Source organism: Cinclus cinclus, chromosome 3 (assembly GCF_963662255.1).
Source record: "Cinclus cinclus chromosome 3, bCinCin1.1, whole genome shotgun sequence".
Classification (NCBI taxonomy): domain Eukaryota; kingdom Metazoa; phylum Chordata; class Aves; order Passeriformes; family Cinclidae; genus Cinclus; species Cinclus cinclus.
Window position 1 is genome coordinate 85027560 of NC_085048.1, and position 25546 is coordinate 85053105.

At 38.4% G+C, this 25546-nt stretch overlaps 1 protein-coding gene across 2 annotated transcripts in view; it reads left to right on the plus strand.

Annotated features, from left to right (window-relative positions):
* The window catches only part of PPP1CB (protein phosphatase 1 catalytic subunit beta), a 29285-nt gene extending 14719 nt beyond the window's left edge, over positions 1-14566 (plus strand). For both annotated transcript variants that reach the window (XM_062490350.1, XM_062490349.1), the window contains exons 3-8: positions 1354-1584; positions 1930-2034; positions 6535-6606; positions 9755-9906; positions 11470-11604; positions 12232-14566. In XM_062490350.1, the coding sequence (XP_062346334.1) occupies positions 1354-1584; positions 1930-2034; positions 6535-6606; positions 9755-9906; positions 11470-11604; positions 12232-12336 (800 nt within the window). In that variant the 3' untranslated portion in view covers positions 12337-14566. The remainder of the gene's footprint in view (positions 1-1353; positions 1585-1929; positions 2035-6534; positions 6607-9754; positions 9907-11469; positions 11605-12231) is intronic.
* Positions 14567-25546: the final 10980 nt, after the last annotated feature.

Consider the following 25546-nt stretch of genomic DNA (forward strand, 5'->3'; position numbering starts at 1 on the left):
CATTGCAGTGTATGTGAAAGAGATTTTAGATTTTAGTGGAGCTTCAGATTGTGACTGAAATTGGGTAGTAGATACTGATCACCTTTATTAGGAGAAAATTGGAAAATTATTCTTCTCCTTGAGTGAGGAAATGGGGGAATGCTGCCTAAAGGAGGAAGTAGTGCATTTTTCATGGAAAGTTTAAGGGAATATATTGCATGTACTCTTCTTACCACTGTATGCTTTAAGGATTGAACCAGAGAGCATAAAGTTTTGGGAACCTTTTTTCTTTTTTAAGATGAAGAAAGTTGTGCGAGTTTTTTTCTCTTTTGAGGCTGTAGCTCGTGCTCTACTGGAGAATAACTCTGCTGAGCAAAGTCAGGATTTTATCACTGAACAAGCAGCAGTAGTGAAAATACATTTATGTAGTGCTTGGTGTACAGGACCAGGAGGTATTGAATCTAAATAGCATACAGCTCATACTGAAGGCTTTTGGCATACCTGTTTTTCATCCAGCCACTCTGATAATGAATTTTCCAGTCAGGTGGGATACATTGCATGTATGTTGCAAGTTACTGTAGAGCAGCTTTGGCATCTTCACTCGTGCAGACAGCTTAGAGATAATTTAGCTTTGGCTGCTCTGATGTGATACACTGTGGTGGTATAAGTTCCACACAGAGCTGTTGCGTGGAAAACCTAGTTAGTTTTAAAGCTGGCAGTGTGCAGAGTAACATGACAGGAATTTTTCCTAAGAACACGCTTCAGGGTTGAGGATCTTGTAAGGGATGGCAGTCTTTGAGTCTCTGTATTGCTTGTTACATGCATCAAAGGAGGAGTTAGTCTAAATGCTGGGGGATGGGGTTCTTAGTACAGCCATGTTATGGGAATCGACCTTAGAAGTATGTGTGCTTTGCCAGCACAGTGTTCAGTTTCTCTCCAGTCTGTTTCAATTCCTTACTGATCTGTTTTTGCTGTAAATAATGTGGGTTTTTTTGGTGACGCATTTGCTTCCTGGTCATATACCTGTTCAGTTAGAGGTTTTCTTTCTGACCTTGTTTTAATTTAAATGAATTAAAGCTTGGTTAGAAAGCTTATGCTTTATTGTCAAGACTTTTGTAGCTTTTGGGCTTCAGATTGGTTTCATACCTGACATAGTAGTTCTGCAGATATGGTGAGTTATTTATATCCTGTGGGTACTTCAGCTTTATTACTGGCATGATTCTTACCTTTGTGATGCATATTGCCTGTTTTTAAAGGTAATATTTATGCCTTTTTAATATTACTGAATAAAAACTAATTAGCTGGCATAAGTTCTTGACTTCTGTAAGTCTTTGTTGTTGCACTAATCTTTGGTAAATATTTTTTTTTATTCAGGTGATATCCATGGTCAGTATACAGACTTGCTTCGATTATTTGAATATGGAGGATTCCCACCAGAAGCTAATTATCTTTTCCTTGGAGATTATGTAGACAGAGGCAAACAGTCTCTGGAAACAATTTGCCTATTACTAGCATATAAAATCAAGTACCCGGAAAACTTCTTTCTCCTAAGAGGAAATCACGAGTGTGCTAGCATCAATCGAATCTATGGATTTTATGATGAATGTAAGCAGAATCTATTACTTTTGAAAGCCTACAACAGAGTAGCACTGTTTTGGAAACACTTGTAGTAGGGGCTCTTGTGTTGCAAGGGTTTCAATATTCTGTGAACCTGCTTTGAAACTTTCTAAAAATACTTTCCAAGCAAAGGTTAAAGTCACTCTGGAGCACTACTATTTTTTCTTCTGCTGTCCTTGAAATGCTGTTGTAAGAGGTTGAGACCTAAGTGTGCTAACAGAAATAAAACTCTGAGGACAGTTTGCTAATATTTTTGCTTAGGCTCTGATATGTGTTACAGGTTGGCTTTAAAAACCAGCTTTCTCTTCCTAATGTCACACACTGTTTTTGTAGGCAAGCGGAGATTTAACATTAAGCTGTGGAAGACCTTCACAGACTGTTTTAACTGTCTGCCTATTGCAGCTATTGTGGATGAGAAGATCTTCTGTTGTCATGGAGGTAAGCTAATGGCTGCTTATAAAGGCTGTATCCAAACTGATTTTGTGTTAATGCTGTACCAAATGGAGTGTGGCTGTGTGTACCTGATACTAGCTGGAGATATTTAACCTTGTGTTGTCTGTAAAGGTCATGCTTTTCTGTGCACTTATCCGTAGATGTCGTTCTTACCTGATACAAATGGCCTTCTTGTGCCTGAGGGGGAAGTGCATTTGTAAGTATTCCCATCGGTGTATCCCTCTCTGAAGGTTACCTAGAATTATTGCCTACTTTGCCACATGACTTGTTGGTGTTGCTATATATTAGTGCAGCCTTCCCTAACTTTGGTATCCTTGGCACTGAAGAACAGCTTTCACAAGTAACCTTGGCTCTACACCCTTGGCCTCTTTAACTGTTTCCAACACTTTGGTGGGAGGGACCTCTGACACAGAGCTTGAAGCAAGACATTTGTTGGTACTGAAACAGATTAGACATGGCTTGCGTGGACTCCATAAAGCCTTTGCTGCTAGACAGTCTATATTCTATGGGTACCTGTCTCAATGCTGCCCTGTCGGTGTACTGAAAAAGTGTTTGGTGTTGATCTGACTGAGGGCTGTGACTTGTCTGAATATTGGAATTTACTTGGGCTCTCTTCTTTGTAGAACAGGCCTCACCACGTTGCCATTTTACAGGCAATGATGCTTAACAGGTTTTCACAAGCTTGCAGTGTTAAACAGTTGACAAGAATCTCAATTACTTGTAGTGAGAGCCATCCTGCCTTTTGCAGCTGTCTTTGCAACTATCTTCATTAATAAGCAACTTAATGCCTTTCACTGAGTAATCCAGAAATGGTTTGGTAGATGTCACACCTGTGTTGCCAGTGAGATGTAAATTAGTGAAAATGGAAGCCCTGCAGAAACATCTAGTTTGGAAACCTCCATTTGGAATTAGAAACAGAGTTTCTAATTAGGCCCAGAGTTCCTGAGCGACTTGTCCAGATTTCATGAGGTTCTATTGATGGCTGCCATCCTCCCTTTTATTAATTACAGGTATCAATTCAAGAGCTATGCTTGTATGGAGTGTTTTTTAAAAATGGTGTGGAGTATTCTTGCATCTTATATTGGAAGCTTCTGCCTTCAGTGCCTGCTAGAATAAGCTATCAGGGTCTTTATTTCCAGAGGAAGTCAAACTTCCCCTGGGAGGAACGCATGACATGCTCTGAGGTATTAAGTCCCTGTAAAAAAAATAGTTAATGTAGTAATACAGTTGGGTCTTCCAGTCTCTGGGTAACACCAACATGTCAAAATATCTGCTTGCTTAGCACGTGGTGGTGTTTTCTTATTTTTAAGAACTTGTATCTATCTTACAAGCTATATCTCATAGTTTTAACAATGTGAGATATAAAGTCACTTTTGCACCTAGGTAGCCAAATATCAGGGGCTAAAAACCCATGTAATAAATTTGTCTCTAAAACAGCTTATGAAAGAATTACTGTTTTACCAAAATTCAAAAACATATGTTGATAGTGGGGTTTTTTTGGAAAACAGACAATGACTAGTAACAAAATACTGGAGTGTTTCAGGCAAATAATTAAGTTTAGGTGGAAGATAATCAAAGCAGCTTAGCAGGTAGAGTAGAATGCTGCGACATAACTGGTAGCTTTGTGTGTATGTGTTTGAGAGCTGAACTATGAGAAATCGGAAAGAGCCTCGAGAGCTATTTAAAAAAAAAGGATTTAAAGTTTCATTGTAAATGGAGGGGGGAATATGTGTATTTTAAGTTTTCTTGTTCGACTAAACAGGCTATTTTGTGCATAGTATGCTTTAAGGATTTCCTTATGAAAAGCAGCATTTACTTTGTTATTCATAGTTAATGGCCCTTTAACTTGTATAGGCTTCATCTGTAACTGAAATTATTGCCACACTGAACTGATCTGCAGGTGTGAAAAAGTGAAAAGATTACTCATGTGCTGTATGCTCCTAATAAATGGAAGTGGGCATTCAGCACAGAAATAAGTTTTGCCCTTTTTCCACTCATCTCCAGTCCTATCTAAACTGCATTCCAGATCCAATGAAGTAATGGACTGTCAACGCCTTTTCATGATGTTACTACTCTAATAGACACTGAGGCAGCAACACAAACCATTCAACTCTGCTGGAGGTTGAAGCTAGCATGTAGATTTAAGGTAGGTGCCTTTTTTACTATATTGCGCATTTTTGCATAGTTTATTTTTAAAATACTGTCCTCTGGGATATAATAAAACTTTGCAAAACCGCATAACATAGTAAAACAAAAGGCACCTAACTTCAACCCCAGTAGGCCATCTACGATAGCTTAATCTCCTGAGTAATTTCTTCTACCTGAACCTTTCTGGCCATCTGTTTTGAGTTGTCTATCTTACAATATAACTCAAACCTCTCTTGCTGACCCTGTCTCTAAATGTTTGTGCTACTGAAAGGATCTTTGATTGTATCCTTTCCGTCAGCTTCCTCTCTTCCCACATTGCTCACACATGTCCTAATTTGTCCTTTTTTAAAGACTGTCCTCAACTAACTTCTGACTTCGCTCTTTATCTCACTTCATTTAAGCCTGTTCCATAACCATTCCTGACTTCTCCCTTTCTCTCTGCATTTTATTCCGTACAGCATTGGTCCTCTTATCTATGGCACCACTTGCTAGCTGTAATCTTTAGAGAATTTATAGGATTAGTTTCAGGTTTCTATAAACAAATCCATATTGTAGTGTCATATTGATGGAGTACATTGGTTTTACCACACTGATTTAAGCTATGTGATGGGAGTTGTGTTTGTACAGTAAAAGACTGCATTTATGTTGTGGTTTCAGGCTGTGGAATTCTGTTTTTCTTGTGACATTGACAATGAACTGGATGTTGATGTTTAACTCTACTTGATTACATAGTATTCAAAGATTGCACTATAAAAATTAGTACCCATCACACTTACTTTACCAATGCCACTCAGTCAGAAAATGGTTCAAATCAAATTTGATGCGTCTGCCAGGAGTAATGACAATTCTTTGTTTTCGCTTAGGAGAGAGATGGTCTTATGCTTCAAAAAGATAGTATACTGAGTATACAGAAATATTTTCTTGGTGCTTAGCTGTTGTGACAAGACAACTTAATTGTATACTTCTAGTACACTGTAGGCTTCAGCCATCACTTCAGTGGTGGCAGCTTTACAGTGAGCTTTAGCACTCTTGTATCCTTCTTTTATCACTGATCATGTAGGACTTTTCTCTGTAGGTATGAATATGAGACAGCCATTTCTTTTTGTGCAAGAGGAGTTGGGTAAATACTTGGAAAAATAAATGGCTACAAAGAAGTCTGCAAACCTGTGGGTAATTCCGTAGGGTTTTGCTATTTTGCAGTCATGTAAAATAGCATAAAAATGGACAGCCACAGGGTTGAGACATGGTTTATAGTAACATTTCCTTTTAAAGAATCATGGAGGGTTTGGAGTTGGAAGGAACCTTAAAAATCACCTGGTTCCAATGACCCTGCTGTATGCAAGGAACCTTTTACTAGACCAGGATGCTCAGTCCCATCCAGCCTGGCCTTGAACACTTCCGGGGATTAAAGATATATTTTGCGTGCAGCCTGAAATGTTGGGGGCTGAAACTTCATAGGAAGTCACAAACTAGAATAGAAGGCTTTTACCATGACTGCTTCAATAAAAAATAATCTAAAATCTTCATACTTGAAGAAAAGTTCCTCAAGTCTGTATCAAATGCTTTGGTTCCTGTCAAATGTCATTGTTCTTGTAACCTATTCATTGCCACTGTGCAAACTGTGATGTCAGCTGAAATTATTTTTACATGGTGAAATTATATGTAAAATGACCTTTCCAATGACAGCTTTCTTCTGTCCTCTTCAGAGTTCTGGACTGAGCCAAATTGACATGGTTTGTTAATATGAAACGTGTTTCATCACAAATTAGGACTTCGTGTTCTATTTTCAATTTGCAGCTTTCTTAATTAGATACCTCAGCCTAAGTCGTTTAAGACACTTAGGACCCTTATTTAAGGATGTGTTAAGATGCTAGAGCATCTAGCAGGCTCTTTCATATCCGTATGCCCCAAGTAGAGGAGCTTTAGGGTGTATAAACTCCTTAAAGGGTGGCTTTGGAGTTCCATGCTTTAATTGTAGTTGCATGTTAATGGCTAAACTATTGAAAGATAGCTGTGTCTGTACTAAGTGATATTTTTTTTTTTTGAGTGATCGAAGTACTGTGATTTTAATAATTGACTTAATCAGCTGAGCTACAGTAGATGACAACCTCCATGGCTGAAAGGATGGTAATGAGAACCCCTTGCTAATTTCACTTGCATTATTCTTTGTCCCTCTGTTGAGCAACTTAACTGTCTTATAGCCAACTGCCTTTTGTTTATGTTGCAGTGGAAACAATGGATGCTGTGTGCCTTTGAACCTCAAATCTTGTGTTCTCTGGAAGCCTTTCTGCAGGTAAAATGTGTATATGAGTCACTTGTTTTCTTGTACTTTTACAGGACTGTCTCCAGATCTCCAGTCAATGGAGCAGATCAGGAGAATTATGAGACCTACAGATGTTCCTGACACAGGTGAGTGGCATGGAATTTACTGTAAATAGGTCTTAATGATTAAATGAGTTTAACCAATTTCTGTGCAAGCAGTGTAGTGACTTAACACAACCTCTGTTCACAGTACAATATTCCTTGGTTCCTGTATAGGATGTGAGCCTTGCTCCTCACCATGGCTATGTTATCTGCTGCGTTAAAGGTTGTTGTGTGTGCTGTTGTTTGTCGTAGCAGCATAGGTTATGTTTTTCAATACATGTTTTTTGATATATTATTCACAAGTTTCCCTTAAAACATCTTAGAAATCTCATGAAAGATAAAGGAAATGGAAGAACTAGTTCCCCTTGCCTTGGTTAGGCATACACAAACCTTTTAGTCTCTCAAAGAACATAACTGTTCAAAGTTAAACAGTACAGCAAAGTTACATTTCCTGACTGTTTAAGAATTTGGGCTTTTCTCTATTTGACTCCTTCCTCATTCAACTTGGAAAATACAGCTCTTGCTTCACGGCAGTTGGGATTTCAATTGCATCTATCAGTGTACTAGTTGTGAAATTTTCTTCTAATAGGTTATTGTTCTGTTTATAAGTGTTGCTGCATATTGCTAGTGCTTACTGTACGATGTCCTTTTGAATTATTTCATCTATCTTACTCAGTGTCTTCATTATTACAGACTTTTAACTAGTAGATTGAAAAGACTGTTGAGCAGTACAATGGGATAGTTTTTATAGTGTTGAGTTCAACAGTGATCTGAAATTAACTTTCAGAGGAGATAAAAGATCTAAACCTTTTTTTTTGAACATAAGTTACAATTAAATTTTGAGCTAGAAGAATTCTGTTTCCTGTAATGTGCCTTAATGTTGACGCATGGGAGTAGAGTAATTGAGGGACTAATGTCAATATATCTACTGTCCCTTAAACAACACTTCTCTGCTAGCCACTATATGCACTCCTGACACTAAGATGCATTATAGACTGGTGAGTGATTTTCTGTAGTATAAATTACTACGCTGTTTGTCCTTTTATGCTACTATAACCAAATAAATGTCAGCACAAACGAGTCAATCTTTGCATATGTCATTCCCAGAAAAGATGGTTTTATTCAGCAGGCAAATAATACTGCTTGAGCCACCCTCACTTCAGGAATGCCCTTACAGAAAGTAGTTCTTGTTTCCATGGACACTCTACTGAAATCATCTGTCTTCTTATTACCTCCTAAAAATAAGTATGGAGATTTTTGTAAAAGATTTTGTTTCATGTAGGGTTTTGTAGTGTTAATTTTGCTTTCAGAAGCAATATCTGGGTGTGTACTGTCAGAGCCAAAATGAAATGTCCCATCAGAGGCATGTGTACTATGGTGCAGTGTCAAAGGTCATCATCTTTTGGACCTATTTAAGGAAACCAGTTTTACATAATACAAGTAAATCTTGTGGAAAATTAAAAATAAGCTGAAGTGGTCTCACTGCCTCAAAGTTTCAAGCCCTTCAAAGCTATCCCTTTGTGGAGGGGTGTCACTTGGAATGTTTGTGTTGATACAGAAGTTTAGGTAGGTGATCATGTGGCTGTGCTAGGATTAGATCATGATAATGGCTTCTTCTAGCCTGATGAAAAAAGCTTTTGCAACCTCAGCTGCAATGTAAAGATCGCTCAGGACAGATTTGCCTATTGTTCTGTATGATCTGAGAGATTATTTTATTTTGGGGAGAGACCAGAAGAAGTAGCACTTGCTAAACAGCTGAGATAAGCAGCTTCTGTCAGTTGCTGGAAATTCATGGTAAGAAGCCATTAGGAATTGCGGGGCAATTGCCGTTTTGAAAAACAAAGCTACTCAATATAGAACTAAATTTTAGTTAAGTGTTTGTCATGTACTGTCTGTATTCAGTAGCTGATTTCTAGATAGAAATATTATCTAAAATACAGTTGTACTTGTTCTGTTCTTTTTCTTCTAAAACTAAATCCAATTTTAGCCTGTTGTTAGAAGAGGAGCTGTGTCTGGCGCCAAAGACCATTTGATAAATGCATGTAAATATAAAATGGTCTAGTTGCACAATGGGTTTCAGGCATTGGTTTACTTGGTTACAGCTTGAAGGATTTGTTCAAGAGATAACATCTTTAATATTTTGTTTAGCAAGTAACCAGATGTAGATCAAACTGAATGCCAGACAAAGGAGCCTTCTGGCATCTCTTTCAGATTGTGAAACAATGCTGTTAAGTATTTATATGCCTATGGGTCATCATAGGTAAAGAAAGTACAATTTCATGCAAAGCTATGAAATGCCTTTCAAACATTTGGGGGTTTGTTTGTGTTGTACTTGGGTTGGCCTGGTTCTTTCTCATGTTAGTATTTATGGAAAGTTTTATATGTTTAAAGGCATTGCAGTTGATCTATATAAATCTTTTTTTAATACTTGGTGTTAACTCCAGAGTTAGCTGACTTTTTGTTGGCAGAAAAAAAAACAAAACAAAAAAACAAACAACAACAACAAAACAAAAAACAAAGAAAAAAACCCAAAAAAACCCCATTAACCAGTACTAAAATGCCAGAGATGCTTATTGTTCTAGTTTAGACTGCAGACTGGCTGTCCGGAGGCTTTTTGAAACGGTCAACAGGGGTCCAAGCAAATTGACAGTGCTATGTGAAACGATGTATCAGTGTTTTGCTGTGTTACATTTTGATTTAGTCGTCTAAGGTTCCTCGTGGATGGTAGGAGAGGTAAGAATCAACCCTGTTGGTGGTCAGAAACTTATGGTACAAATTTGCTTGCTGCATTTATGACTAGCCTTGCATAGGACTCTTAAATTCACTGCAGCTTTCAAACTAAGCTTTCTTGGTGAACTATGAAATTGATGGATGCCTTTTAATGCGCATACATTCCAATATTTTTAAACTCAACTACTCACTGTAAACACACTCAATATTACAATAAAAGATTATTTCAGCGAACTTTTTGGCTCTGACTTTTTTCATCTCAAGGCATTTTCAGTGCTGGGGGGAAACAATCTCCAGATTTATAGACTGTACTCTTTGTCTGAGTTCTAGTTTAAGTATTTCGGCACTTGTTGTGAAGGCTTACTTTGTTTAGGAGAGCTGTTCTGGTCATTACAAAATAAATGTTTTTGTGTCATAAAACACCTCCTAAGACTGGCATTTTCACTTGTATTATCTTTCAAAGGTTTGCTCTGTGACCTGCTGTGGTCTGACCCAGACAAAGATGTGCAAGGTTGGGGTGAAAATGATCGTGGGGTCTCTTTCACTTTTGGTGCTGATGTGGTCAGTAAATTTCTGAATCGTCATGATCTGGACTTGATCTGTCGAGCTCATCAGGTATGAATTTTGCTGCTGTTGCCTCTTAAAACTGCTCCTGCTCCTTATCTGTAGTGTATATTTGGAACTTAATTTGCCCTGTGTTATTTCTAGAGAAAAAAATCTTCCTAATAAAGGGCTTATAAAGGCTGTGTCCTTCTGGCTCATGTTGAACAGCAGTCTAATGTTAGTGGAGTAGAATACTAACACTGGATTTCTCCATTGATCTCTTCCTTTTGTACTGTCTGTTAAATGCTAGACTGATGTATGTTACCATCAGAGGTAGTCTCCAGGTTTAAAGGGGCAGAGTGACATGAATTTGAGATTTACACTGAAGTTTGAGTTCTTCAGTCTCAGCAGTAGGCAATGCCCTGGTAGTTCTGGCTTAAACTGCTTCTGCTTCACTTCATGGAGATATTAAATGCATGTTTGCTATCTCTACAAACACGTCTGTACATAAAAACTTTCACTATTGCCAGTGTTTTAGGTCAGCTATCTATAGTCCTTTGGCACAGGTTATTTTTCTTTCTGCACTTTTCAGTCATGTTGGTTTTTTCAGTGTCAATCTTTAGCACACTTTTTTATTAGGTTACTTCAAGCAAGAGTGCTAGTTAGGTGGATGTCAGGTTTCAATTTCCTGTATAACATTTCAGTTTCATTATTTAGTCAAGTTTAGAAGCTCCCTCCTGCTGTGAAACAAAAATAGCCTCTTTATTCTGTGTCACTGTTAAGGCTTGGGTACACTATTAGAACTCCTAAAAATTCTTTCTTTGTCATTGTACTGCAAAAATATTAGTGAAGATTTAGTATTGATTCTGCATGCTGACTGGATTTCTTAATTGCTGATCCAGATTGCTGCAAATTTCTTGTATTCATATAGTTGATTCAGTTCTTTATGGAATACGGATGGCATCTTATAAAAGATCATGATGATTGTGCCAAAGTAAGCAGTTGGTGCAATCTTGGTTGTTGGTACAATGTAGTACATGTTCCATGTACTACTTTGTAACTTGGAGCTTTTCCTCAAGGAAAGAGGCAGCATTCTTAGTGGATGCATCATATGAATTGCACAATCTTTATGGTGCACTATGCTCTTAGGCAAGATCGGTCAGAATCACTTTTTTAAAATAATTTTGATGCTCTAAAATCACCTACACTTGAGATGTGTATAATCCCCACCAATTTAAGCAGAACTTAATTGTTTCAAGTTGCAATGAAGGTTGCATCCAGACCTTGTGCGCTCCGAACTAATTAGGTCAAGCATCCATGTTCTATTTACAAAGCATAAAATGCTGGGAATCCTTACATTGGCAGTGTATAATTGGACTTCAACTATGAAAATATTAAACAGGCAAGCTGATGTGCATTTAACATTTGAAGTGTCAGACATGGAGTATGCTACCTGGCCTGGCATTCAGTGTCAGGCAAAATGAGTGAACTTGTCCTGTCTGGAAGTCAAGATATAAAATAGCTTTTTGATGAGTTTCTGCATCTTTTCAATATAAAATCCAGTTTGTCTCAAGATTTTTTTTTTTCCATACAAATTTCTTATGTGAGCCATATTGATTTCTCTGGTGTTGACAGGTGGTTGAAGATGGATACGAGTTCTTTGCTAAACGACAGTTGGTCACCCTATTCTCAGCTCCAAATTACTGTGGAGAGTTTGACAATGCAGGGGGCATGATGAGTGTGGATGAAACTCTGATGTGTTCCTTCCAGGTATGGTATATTTGTGCATTTAGGTGACTGTAGGTGTTAGGTCGCATGAACCACGTTAATGTGCTTGTTCACATGCTGGCGGTTAGTGTAGAACAATATTCTTGGGCTACAGAGAGGGCTGCACAGGAGGCTGGCATTTGTGAACAACTGGAACTGAAAGCCAACTGTTCCCCTGAAAACTGGAATTTCATATTTTCCCAACTACTGCATTTAAAGTTAGTCATTCTATTCAAATGCTCATTTAAAAATTCAAAGCTTAATTGGGTGATTTTTTTTTTTTTGTTTGGTCATACCTAGTGATTGGAGTACACAATTATGCAAACTAATAGTTATAGGGACCCTTTTAATATGGCTGCTTTGATCAGATTTTAGTTCCTATTCCTTCCTCAATATGTTTTCAGCCCCTCTCCCCTTCCCACCTCAACATAGTGGTAGAAATTGAAGGATTTAGAGTTACTATTATTGTTGCATGTAGAACTAAGAAATTTGTGGGGTTGCGATGTGATTTCTGCCCCACCACCATCCTCATCTCTTGTTGCTGCTGAACAAGGTGTCATGTGGGCTTAACAGTGTTTGAAATGTTCTTAGTTGTTTCTGACTCAAAGGAACTTCTTTATTTTCTCTAAGATATTGAAACCATCTGAAAAGAAAGCCAAGTACCAGTATGGTGGACTGAATTCTGGGCGTCCTGTCACTCCACCTCGCACAGCTAATCCGCCGAAGAAGAGGTGAAGAAAGGAAATAATGTAGAAAACACCATCAGATCTATCAAGGACAAAACTCCATATTACAGTATATAATAAGTGTGCACTGTAAAACCATCCAGCCATTTGACACCCTTTATGATGTCACACGTTTAACTTAAAGAGACGGGTAAAGGATCTTTAATTTTTTCTAGTAGAAAGATGTGCGACACTGTATTGTAACAAGTATAGCTCCAAGTTCTAATATCCAGCACAGAGAGGAAAAAAATTAGGAAAAAGCTATTTCAATTACATATTCACATTTACCACGGTTTTTAAAGTTGACCAACATCCCAGTTAAAAATTGGTGTAATAGTTAAACCAGATGAAAGCATGATGTTCATTTGTGTAATGTGGTCTTATTGTTGCTTGATTGCTTTTACTTTGGTTATTTTGTAGCTAGAATGATGCAAATATGGTATCTAGTCTTATTTCCTGGTTCTTTGATATGAGGAAGGGGCTTTCTAGAACAGCCACTAATCTCTTATCCTCCCCCTAATTCCCTGTTTTTTCATCATAATGCGTGTGCCCCATTATAATGCAAAGTTTATAGTTCACTAGTGATTAAAAGGCAAACTGAGTCCCAAATGCCCAGACTGGACAGCTTGGCAGCCAACATGTATCAAGGCAGAAAAACCTGTCCTGACATTTTAACTTAAACTGCCACACAATTAATTTGTGCACTACACTATTTTAAATTATTGACATTACACTGTGCAATGGCACTTCATTTAACTTAGATAGGGCAAAAATGGTATTGCCTATTAGTTGGTAACTTGATTAAGTGGTACCTTGGCTTTAGTTTTATTAGCATGAAACACCTTTGGCATGCTTAGCTTCCAGGTAATTTCCTACCTGCATCAAAATTCATCTTACATAGTTCCACAGAACATGAAGATCCTTATTTGCTAAGCCTTTAAAAGATGACATTCTTTTTCAGAAGAGGGTGTGTTTAAATGGACACTGTTCAACATGCAATAGGCTAGATGATGGGTGGTGAGCTGAAAATGCTACAGGAATGTCCGACTTTATACTAAGGCTTGCATCACTAAAGATTCTGTCATTTGGATTTTCATGATCAAATTTCATATACTATTGTATAGACTTCTGCTTTGTAGTGTACTATAGTAGCAATAATTTCTGTACGTGATCAAGAGTTATGCAGTATTTCTTTTCAGTTCTCTCCTTTATTAAAAGAGTTAACATTGGCAAATGGTAAGATACAGAGAAGATACAAAATATATAGTAGGATAAATGAAAGGCACAGATTTGTGATGCTTTAGGATGCAATACTTATTGGATGCAACTACAAAAGCTTTTATTGAATATTGTCAAGTTCGTAAGATTTTTTGGGGGGAAGGCTGCAGATTTGTACCATTCTAAATGTGCATCAGTAGATGTAAAACTCTTAACTTCAGTATTGTCTTTGAAAATGTTAAATTGAGGATTCTAGTAACTTATGTTTTATGAACTGGCACATTATATAATGCAAGAGATATATTGATTTCTGACACAGTGAGCAAGTTCTTTAAAATGGATTTAAGTCTCTTTTCTAATTCCATTTTGTTTTAAATGCATATTTTACATGTAGGTTTTTTCATTTAGTAAAAGTTGTCTAATTCATTTGAATGAAGTCTGACTGGTTATTTTAACATACCTGACTGTTACTCAAAATGTGTGGAGTTGGTTGTTGTTTTAAAAAAGGAAATCTTACAATCTGTCTGTTACTGATTTATACTGGGTTGGTCTGTGGTTTTGAACAATGGTTTATTTTACCCCGCTTTGAAGGAAACACCAGTTTCAGTGCTTAGAATAAAATGTCGAAATAGATTTATTTTGATGTTGTTCAAAGACACTTGTTCCTCAAAGTCAGTTAGGAGAAATGTATGAGAGTAACTGCAGTTTATGACAAGGTAATTAATGAAACCTAATCTGTAAGCACTGACATGGTAACTTCCTGCTCTAAGTCATTGCTTACTTGAGGTTTAATTTTGCAAGTTTTGAAAATGTTGGATTTTACCAAGGGCCAGCCTCTGTGTTACCAAACATCTGGATTAACACTTTTCCATTTTTTCTTTAGTTTCTGGAACAATGTCTTCTGTATCATAAAATGTCCAGGTGTAAAGCTGTATGTTATGTGAGTACCTAACATGCTCGCTTGTGTTACAGATGCTATGTCAAAAGAAAAATAAAGTCTTCGGGCCTTCTTCTGTGTCCTAAAGAAATAGGAAATTTTTAGTTTATTTAATGGCACTAATAAGCCGCATCGGGTGCTGGTATTCTGAATAACTGCTGGTTTTATATAGCAGCAGTCATTTGGAAATTATTTGAAAGCTGTTTTGATTTCTGGAGAGTTGGGATATCTGCTAACATCTCTCACCCTCTATATGGCGGAAAACACACATGATGTAATAATCTTACCCCTACAGGTATGACTGATGTTCCATACATATACATAAGAGAACTCACCACTTCAGCTTACGTTTACAGGGTTGGTATAGACCTCTATTTTCAATATTGTCCATTCTGGGAACAGTAGAAAAGATAACCTCAGTCTAATTCTACTCAGATAAAATTAATTTTCCTCAATGGAAATTGCTAGTGGTTTAATGGCTAATAATTTCTTTTCATATAAACATCTTGTCTGTACAAGCCTTCAGTACTGTTAAATAGCACATGGAGTGTGCTGGGAATAAAGAGGAGGATTCTCAAATAAGCTGTTGAGGCATATAAACATCACACCATTTGAGGTGTGTTTTTGTGTGTTCTTCTCCCCCCCCACCTGTATCTGACAGTAATATTCGTTCCATGCTTATAGTAGAGTACACATGGTACACAACCGCTTGTCTTGTTCCGTTCTGGTTGATGGGCATTGTGAATTTCCCAAATACTAATTTGAAGTATGCTGCAAGGGATGCTGCTTGGGTCTCTTTTGTGTTGATAAATACGAGATTCTTGTTTTGCATTGCTTTTGTTTGTATGCTTTATTGTGCTCAGTGTTTTTTATGCATGGATAATTGTTTGCCACTTTAAAGGAGGAAGAAATTTCACATAGTTGTGGTTGTCCTGCTCTAATACCTTGAACATTATTTCTGTGTGGTACATTGATCTGATGTATTTTAAAATACTGCTGTAGAAATAGACTCGCTGAAAATGCTGTGAGGGACTTACACTAGTGGATTATGTTTGATTTGCTAGACACATCTAGACACAGGAATACTTGTGGCCACTGAAGTCTGAGTTGATCATTTTGCTTCCAAGTTCAGTGTGATTAATTGCAAGTGTCCTGCTGCTGGTTGTCACCAAGTTTCAGGATCCTGTTACAAAGACGATCTCTGTTCATACTGTACTCTGTGTTGAGAGGGAAGCCAATAGGTAGGTGTGACACAGCTTGTAGCATCCCAGTGCTGTACATTGCTGTGTACTTACTTGCCTGGGAAACTGATGGAAACTCTTCGGATCTGCAGAAGGAAGTTGCTTTTATCATCAGTAATGTACATCTCTGTTCTAAGCTTGTTTGGTCATACAAATCCACCTTGCCGTGTTTCTGCCTGAGTCAGAATTGTTGAGCAGAAAGGTACGTTTTATATGAGGAAGTGTTTCTGTCTGTGGCTTATCTTTCACTAAGTCTAAGTGGAAACTGTCAGATTGAATTGTTGGAGCTCAGTATAGACTAGTTTGGGGCTGGGAGACACTTTATTTTTTTTTTGGTTCTCTAGTAATAGAAATATAAAAGACACTATTGCTGTCAAATATGGTTGAACTGAAGGTGATCTGAGAGTTCTGAACTGTTCTGGAGAGTTTGTATCTTCAGAATTTGTAGTTTACAGACATCAATATTCCAGCTTGTCCTTTAACATAAAGCTCGGAGATTAACAGAAAAGGGGTTCTGCTTTGTAGAGGTTTATGTAGATAACAATTGTAAAAGCCTGGTCTCTAACTAGGTATTGACCACCTTCCTGGCAAACTATTAATTTTTGTGTCTGTGGCTGGTGTTTCTGGGACTGTTCATGCTGCCAGGTTGGTTAGAGATGAAGATACTTTATACAAACTTGCCAGGTAATATTGCAGCTTAGCCAAGAGCAGAGACAGTGGTGCTGTCAGTGTGTATTGCTTTTGAACCCGTTTGAATTGCAGTTTGGTTCACGATTGGTATTCATCTGCTTTGGAATGTACATGAGGATAAATGTGAGTATTTGATTTCAAATTTTTGTGGGAAAAGCAAGAATGAGATAACGTCTCCTTATGCTGGGACAGACATGACAACAGCTCAGTCAAATGTCTGAGTCCACATGGGCTAATACTCTAAAAGGACAGGGAGGATTTTTGGATACAAGTCAGAATTTGCAATAAAGTTCATGTATGTCACCATTTTCTTGTCAGTAAAAAGAACTCAATGAATCAATACCAGGGTTGGGATGCTTAGGCAAAGCCCTGGATGTTTTTGTTCTGCTGTCACTTACTTGGTTTCTGCTAATTAGCAATAGAGATTTCAAGTTCACTCTCAGTGCAGCTGTATACTTTCTTCACCTGGATCACACATGGATTTTACTTGTCTTGTTCCGAAGTTTTATCCGAGTTTTGGGGACAGCATCTAGCCAGGTGGCTGTGTGCAACTCATGAGCTTATAACCAAGCGTTCTCACTGGATGATCAAAGCTAAAGGAACCTCAGGCCTTGGTGGGCTGAATACTGAAAAACCATGTGGCTGTAACTCCATGTTGGGTCAGTAAAGAAGTCATGCAGATAAGACACAGGTTTAGGTACTTGTTTTGGGTTTGCCAAATTCTCATCTTCTATGGACTTCTGGAACTGATAGTGCCTGAGCATCTTCCCTGCAGAGCACTCAAGGTGGTGAGAAGGCAGCTAAGCTGTTTGGTTACTTGTTTTGTATCTCATTGTGCCCTGTTAAAATAAATAATAATGGGTAATAAAGACACTTCATTCTTTTTCCCACTATCCTGTTTAAACTCATTAATCTCTGTAGCTGTGTCCCAAGAAATGAGGCTTTAAGAAACAATTCCAAGTAAGTGTTTGCCACAAGCCCTTGCCAGTACATGACTACAATAATCTTTTCCAAGAAAAACTCATTTCTGCCTGAAACAGTCAGAACAGGTGGAGCTTTAAGCAGAGTATATGCATTGCCTGTGGCCTAGCATAGTCCCTTTCCTGGGTTCCATGAATCTGCAGCCCAAGTTTCCTTTTAGTCGGCTGCAAAGTCTTAGAGGCAGCCATATCAGAAAGCAGGTTATAACTCTATCCAGCTGCAGATAAAGAACAACAAAAACTATCTTCTCTCTTCAGGTGAAGATGTAAGCTTTATTTGAAAGATAAAAAGCTCATAGGCTGAACTATAGAAATAAGTACCACTTGAAATAAATCCTCTTTAAATAGGTTAGACATGCCCAGATGTTAAGTTTTAGTGTTTTAACTTCACCCGAGTTACTGTTAAAGGGAGGAGGTAAAACAAATAGGAAGGCTTAGAGTTTGTCTATTCTTACAGATGGTTCATATTAGAAAATAGCATATTTGTAGAAAGCAAAATAGTTGATTTTTTTTTTTTTTTTTTTTTTTTTGTGGAGCATTTTCCCTCCTATTGCTTTAAAGGTTTGACTCTTCAGGGTGCAAAAGAGAATGCTGTGGATGGATCCAATTAATTTTAGAACGGCTTAACTGGAAAATAATGGTATCTTGAGGATAAAACTGGTGCAGCTCATGACATGAAGCAAAGGAGCACTCAACATGATGAATGTAGAGGACAACTGTGGCGAGTGAATATATTCCATTTTAAGTTTTTCTCCATTGTCTTGAAGTCCCAACAAATGTAATGTGAAAATAGTTACAAGTATTTCACATTGTTCTTTCTGACATCCAAGCAGCATTTCTACAGTTGCCCATGTAACTCACTCACTGTCTTGTCAAATTTCTGGGCATGTATAAATCAGTAGTTTTACAATTAGCTACCCCAGACTATGTCTTATGTTTCAGGTTCCTGTTCCTGGGTGGCCATTTGCAACTTCCACCAAGATGGAATGTGTAACACTTCTTGGAATGCTGTGAGAGGGAACATTTTAGGATAATTTTATTTTAATTGGCATCTTAACTGCACCTTAATTGCATCTGATTTCCAGAAGACTGAATTAAGAGAATGAGCTAAAAGACTTAAAACCCTTTTCTTGAAGCAGTGGAAAACAAATACCATATATAATTAATTTCTACTCAAGGCTCTTACCTAAAGCTACAATAAATGACTGACATGGTAGGATTAGAGGCTCTTGCCTTGCCTTTACCACCTAGAATAAGACGATATACTTTTTAACTTCATCTGACTTGTTTATACCAACGCTATTAGGATGATTTAGCATGGTTACTTAATAAAAAAGACCCAATCCGGTTGATGCAATTTCTCTTCCTGAATTAATCTGGCATGCAGATGCCATCTAGTGGTCAAAGGATGGCGCATGGAAAGCTGTTACTGAAGCTGCAGAAGTGACATTTATTCCGTGTTTATCCTGCTCTTGTCTCATCTGAAAACCTTATTCCTTGATCAGTACCGAAATATGTTCATGGCTTCATAACAACTCAGACCTTGATGCATTGAAACTAGGCTTTCCTCAGTTAGATGTACAAATGTATTTCCCAGAAGTTTTGCGGACTTGATGAAACCTCTTAAATTATTTGAGGACTCCGAAGTGGGTAGTGAGGGGTGGAAAGAATCAGAGCTTCCATGATAAGTGTAGAAAAATTAGTCTTAGGTGAAGATTTCTGGATTTTTTCCCCTACCTCTGTAATTTTCTGTTTTCAAGTCTGACCAAGTATGGGGAGATTATAGATCATCTGCATTGTTTTCCAGTGAGTGGAGAAGGACTAGTGGAAAATATGTAAGAAAAAGTATGAGGTATGTTTAGGTCTGGTGTATATCAAAACTACAGGAAAGAAAATGCATCAGTTTTGGTTTTTATGTGGAATTTTAACTGGGAGATGCTCTCAGAATAGGGCTGGTATTACATTTTGACACCTTACCTAACTATATATTGTGTTATTTGTTTCTTTTACATGGTTCTTCTTCATTCTATTTTTGGACTTGGTATTATAGGCATATACTGCTGAAAAGAGATTTGTGCAGTTTAGACCTGATTTGAGGGACTCGCTTGATATTTAGCCAGGTTCCACTGGCTGTCTACAATGAGTTGCTCTTGAAAAAGCTGTATCTACATAGTTCAAGACAATTTTGTGGTGTTGAAGTGAATCCTCCTTGTTTTCCTCATGTACTGCTTTCCTGATTGTCTGCATGTACTGAGCTCCACTCATGCAGAGCTTCTGCTATTGTATGGAAATTAGGTCTTTTGGGTTAGTTTAAAGCAACAGAAGTTTGTTCTAGTGTATGTCCATGGTGTCAGTGATCCAAACTGAGTCCCACTGAAGTCTGTTACTCTGCTATCCCACAATTTACACAGTATCCTTTATGTTCTTTTTGTCATGCTTCCTGTTGCTCTGATTGGGCAGAAAAGAAGAAAGGGACAGTGGTGGCCAAGTCTCTTTGGCTTCCCAGGTGTTGCAGTATGGTGTACCTTAGGCTGCAGTGAAATATTCACTTTTCAGTCTGTTGTGAGAGGGATGAAATCTTTGGCTGGATAACCCAGCGGCAGTAGGAGGAAGTTGGGCACTTCAATAGTCCCTGACTACCAGAGGATCTGCACTTGGGGTATGGGGTGCAGTTCAAAAAGGATGAAGAAGCCTTCTTGAAGACCAAGGCAATGAACATTCTGAGGTGTCATAGTATTTGTCTTTACTGCAGTGATACTGAAGAGATCTCTTCAGAAGCATTCAGCTTCCTGTGCAACTGAGGTTCAACCCAGGTGAATTTACTGTTTTCCTTTCTAGCTTATTAGGGTGAAAGAGGGAACAAGCATGTGAGGCTTCAGATGGAGCTAGTACATGGGGCCTGAGTGTGTGGACAGACAGTGAGTTGCTAATCTGAACAGGGCTGCTTTAAGTCTTTAAAAGCAATTTCTTAGGGCTGTGAGGTATAGGAGAAATCTGCCATGAAACAATTTTGCCTCAAAGTGCTTATTTCTTGCCCTGTGATGTCTGTGAATTGTGGGAACTATGTGGACTGCACACAAAGATGAGAGGCCAGTGTAACCTTCCTCAACATCCAGAGACAACACAGTGTCTTCCCCTCTCTAAGGGTGTAGGGGATGAGCTGATGGTACTGCACACAATCCTGTGAACTAGTAGCAGTGACAAATAATGGTTGACATGTCAATTTACTTGGAATGAAGGGCAGTTCCCTGCTGACACTGTAGCAATGTTCTTTCCCTTCCACGTTCTAACAAGCTTGAAAGGTTTCATGGCAGCTGTACCTTAATCAGGCCCTGGCAGTGACAGCATAAATTCTGTTCTAGAGGGTATGCCTTGTACCACTGTGTGGTCACTTCAGTATTAGAGATTTGGATGTCAGGTACAGAGCTGCTCTTTCTGTGGAAAGATGCAGTCATGGCTTGGTTGTGAGCTGAGTGCCCTGGGGTGGCAGGATAAAAAGGATGTGTTGTCCTGCTTGCTGACATGATTTTCCAAAGATGTAGCAGTCCAATGGGATGTAGAAAAGTGAGTACTACAAGATTTCAAGCATTGTTTGCTGAGGGGAGGCCGTGCTGGAATGTGTGCTGTTCATAGTTGCAGTCTAAGGTACAAGTGAGAAGGGAATAGAGAAGGAAGAGCTTGCAGACAACCCTGGTCACAGCTGCCCATAATTTAAAGCAGTCCTGACAGCAGTTCTTGGACAGCTTGTGTGCCAGACTCTCTGAAGCTAAGAAGCAGGAGGCTCTGGGAAGGTGGTGGGAACACCAGTATCTGCAGGAGGCGTTTGATTTCCCTCCAGATTTCGCACATCCTGTTTTTTGATAAGTCATGAGCCAGCCACAGGAAGAAAGATAAGGTCAGCCTGATCCTTTGAGAAGTTTTCATGTGCTTCTGGCCATCAGGTACTCTCTCCACTCAGGTGTGTGAGCATGAGATCCTGTGATGTGGAAGCACAGCCTGTACAGGCTTACTGGTCCTTCTGCCTTCCTCAGCCGTGGAGTATGTATTTGCCCTTTATGTTGAGTTTGGGCTGTTAGTCCACAGAGGACCATGTTCAGTCCCTAAGAGAAGTTTGTATTATTCCACTCATTCCTATCTGTCTATCCCTGAAGGTCTAGGCCCCATTGGTTCCCTGACAGTCTTGTATTTACCCACATGAGGCTTATGGGTCACTTCTCATGGAATGCAATTTACACTTTACTGAGCTCTTTCAGTTCAGCCCAGGTGTTGTGACCACTCACATTTTTGTTTCCACCTCAAATTACCTGACTTGCTGACTTGTGGTTTTCTAGGGAACAGACTGAGCCATGTGTGAAACTAGAAGGGCATGATAACTCCAAAAAGGAGGCTTCAATAAAGGCTGGACGATAAAGGCAGAATAATTGAATGCCTTCAGCCTTCTGCTGAACTATTGGCTCAAGCATCTGTTTGGGATGAGAGCATGTACTTGTTTTGCTATAAAATATGTTCGGTTCCTCTAGTAGCAAGTGGTAGTTGAGAACAACAAATAACACTTCAGAGCCCTGAGGGCAAAAGCTGAACTGAGGAAATGAAGAAGCTCTTACGCTTGTGGCCAGCATGTGAAAGTGTCATTGAGCATACCTTTTTGGGCACCTCTGGTAATCATGCAAGAGCTTGACTGTCACATACTTGTCAGGCATCAATTTATTCCCATACAATGTTATGTATTATTTTTGTAGGTGACAGTAGAGAAATTTTAATGGGCTAAGTATTTTTCATTCAGATTAACTTCTTTTGCTGCCTTAAAAAAAGAAAAACCCAAGTAAAATTAAGTAGTAGATACAGGAATTTGACTTATGAAAACAGCCAGGCGGTGGCATCAGTGCACAGCAAATAAGCATTTGAACTGCATTTAAGGAAGATCAGGGCTTGTATAGTTGCCCAGGTCTGTACAAGTGAGCTTAGATAGGTGGAGTGCAGCTTTTTAATGTAACTTATCAATAGCTAATTATTTTCAGGCATTTATGGTCAGCTCTTTTTAAGGGGTTTGGATGTAGTAATTTTTATACCAAATTACTCAAACTGTATTTGTGTGCCAGTTCGTGCATGAAGGCTTGTTACAGGTTTGTTAGGGTAATCTCTTCAGTTACTGGTTTTGGTGTTCTAGTCTTCAAATTGCAGAAGACTTTTTTAGGGGAGCTGAAGTTTATAATGTTAATGCTTTAAGAGAATAAATGTTTCTTTATGCTGCAAACCTCATTCATTCCTATTACGCTTTTATGTTAGTGTAGTCTATAGTCCACAAGTACCTGAGCAATAAATCTGCCTCATATCCTTTTAAGGTAGGTGAGTATGATGGCAGAAAAAAGTCAAAGGTGTTTGTGACAACAGTGATAGTGAGAATTAGAGTGAAGATGAGTTCTTCACTCAGACCTGCAGCCAGGATTACATTCCTACTTAAAGACAGTAATAGTGTCCTGTGTACAGTACAGCAAGTGCCAGCCACTATTTCCTAATAAAGGGTTCTGGCTTTTTGCTTGGAACAAACCCAAAACTTTGGTTCTGCTTTAGTCTTTGTTTTATCCAATTTCTTTTTTATTCCATTTTAACTTATTCAAAGAAAGAAAAGTAAGCATCACCCATATCAGACATTGCTTTGTTGTTGTTTTTGCTGTCCCACAAACACTTCTAAGCAGTAGCTGAAGCAAACACTGCAGTTCCTCCTTCACAGCAGTGTTGTCATACTGGCAGTAGCACTGACCTGCTGCTGTGTTAATGTGCAATGTTTAAATTGCCTTGTATTATTCACTGCTCATTTCCCCATGCTGATAGCTGCTAGATACCAGCCTCGTCTTTTTGTACTTGGAACTGATGCCTGCAATTCTTACAATCAGCTCAACAGAGGAATAACCATTTGGTAGTACCTGTGGAAGATCCCGTGTCAGTATGTTGTCCATGAGGTAGGAGTTGGACTTCTGCAATTTCACAAGTGCTTCTTGCTATCCATGTCCACAAATTTCAAGTGTCTGTAATTCTGCAGAACTCAGTTGTGCATTTGTTTTGCACATGTCTCATTTTGTAAGAAACCTAGCATGTATTCTTAAATTTGCATAGTTAGCCTGTGATATTAGACATCACTGTACATCTGTCCATGTAGGAGATATACATGGCAGTGTGTACTATCTTTAAAGAGAAACAAGAGCAAGTGAAACAAGGGGGGAGCCCTGGAATGACACACGCGCTGCTTTGAAGTAGGCATCTGAGCCTACTGCTGACTTTTACTGGAAACCACTCAAAATTCCTCTCTGAAATAATATTTGAAAATCAACTGGTTATATCCATTTTCCTTTAAGAAAAGCAGAAGTGGTATGCTGCAGTTGATGTTTATCTCATGTCAGTATGACTGCCTCTTTTCTTTTCCAAGAAAATGGTCCACATATGACTTCATCTAGCTTTAGTATTTCCATTCTGGGAGTACTAAACATTGTAGGCCTGGTGGGAAATAATCTGGTTGTGTAGTTTCATACCCACTTATGATGGTCTTTATGTATCTACTTTTTTCATTCTGAAAATCTGCCTTTATTTTGGTTGCTTCTGTTTAATGTTTATTATTTTGCGGCTTCTGCTACTATCCTTCCTTACAGGTAGCTGTTTATGTGTATATATATGGTTTTTTTTTTAAGTATCCCCAACTTCTTTGGTTAGGTGGCCAACCTGAACCCTGTTTACACCCAAGCGCATGAAAAGAAGCAGTTGAATTCTAGTAGAGGTTAACATACTCTGGTGAATATGTTAACATGTTCTGTGCTGCTTTAGAACATATTTTCCTAGTATCCAGGCTACCTATTTTATGGCTATTCAGCTGGAGGTGGTGATAGTTGGTAATACTGTTTTATAAACAGTACAACTCAGTGTGAACAACCCCAAGAAACAAATACATTTTTTAAATGTTTGATGCTGTTGGCCAAAAGAGTAGACAAGGAAGCATTTCATTCAAAGTTAGAGATAAGCCCCTATGTGAACTGCAGTTACTTAGGAAAATAGCATCTGAATGTTTATTTTACTAGCTAAAAAGAATTTTTCAGTTGAGTTGTGTAATATGTAACGAAGATAGTGATAGAATTTATATCATGCTTCTTTCACTATTTTCCTCACAACAAGACTTTATCTGGCAAATGATGACCTCTTGTACCTACAGTTATGTCCCAAGAATTCAGTGGCCTTCAGCAGAAGTCATTTATATAAGAATGTCTAGAAACAGTAAAAAACCATAACTGTTTTCAATGGCAGGTCATCTGTATATCAAATACTTTTCTTCCTCCTGGCATGACGCTCATAAGGACAGTGGAGATGCTGCAGGGAGATTGGAGGAATGAACCACAGGCCTGAACATCTGGAGTTCAGTCTGTGTACCCTGGACCTTGTATACTTATAAACCTCCTTGACTTGCTCTTTCAAAGAGTTGAATTCTTGAAGATGCTGCCCCCTTAAGCTTCTGTTGCAACAGGGCGCACTCTATGTATGAAGTGAGGTAATGTGAGACTGTCTTTTTTTTTTTTTTTTTTTTTTTTTTTTTTTTTTTTTTTTAAGAATTCCAAACTGCCACAGATTGGAACACTGACTGCAGTTGTGTACCATCTGTTGTTGTCTCTTGGCCATACGGGCATGTTCCTGAATGTCCCCTGTGTCAATATCCCATGTGTGATAGGCAAAGAGGTTTAACTATTTGTTCATGAAGCACCAGTGTATTAATATCTTTTTAAAGCAAGTGATTGTCTTGCATTAGAAGGAGATTGCCCTGTACCACACACTTCTTTAATTCAAACTGTTGTTATAGCAGGTATTTTGGAGAAGAAATTTGTAATCTGCCAGGCACATTAAGTGTTCTTTGAGTTCAAATTTGTAAAATTCACTGAGTTACAGAACATAGCTGTATCCACAACTAATGTATTTTGGTAGTTACTGACTTTCTTGAAATGCTATTTCACTAATAAGGGCAAAAGTTGTTCCATAAAAAGCAAGGAGCTTATGTTGATCCCTGTAATTAATTTTAAAACAGATGGAACATACATGTCCAGGTCATTTCAGAAGCCCCAGGAACAGCAGTTTTGCAGTTATGAGGATTTAGTCTCACTTCCATGAGAAGGAATGGCA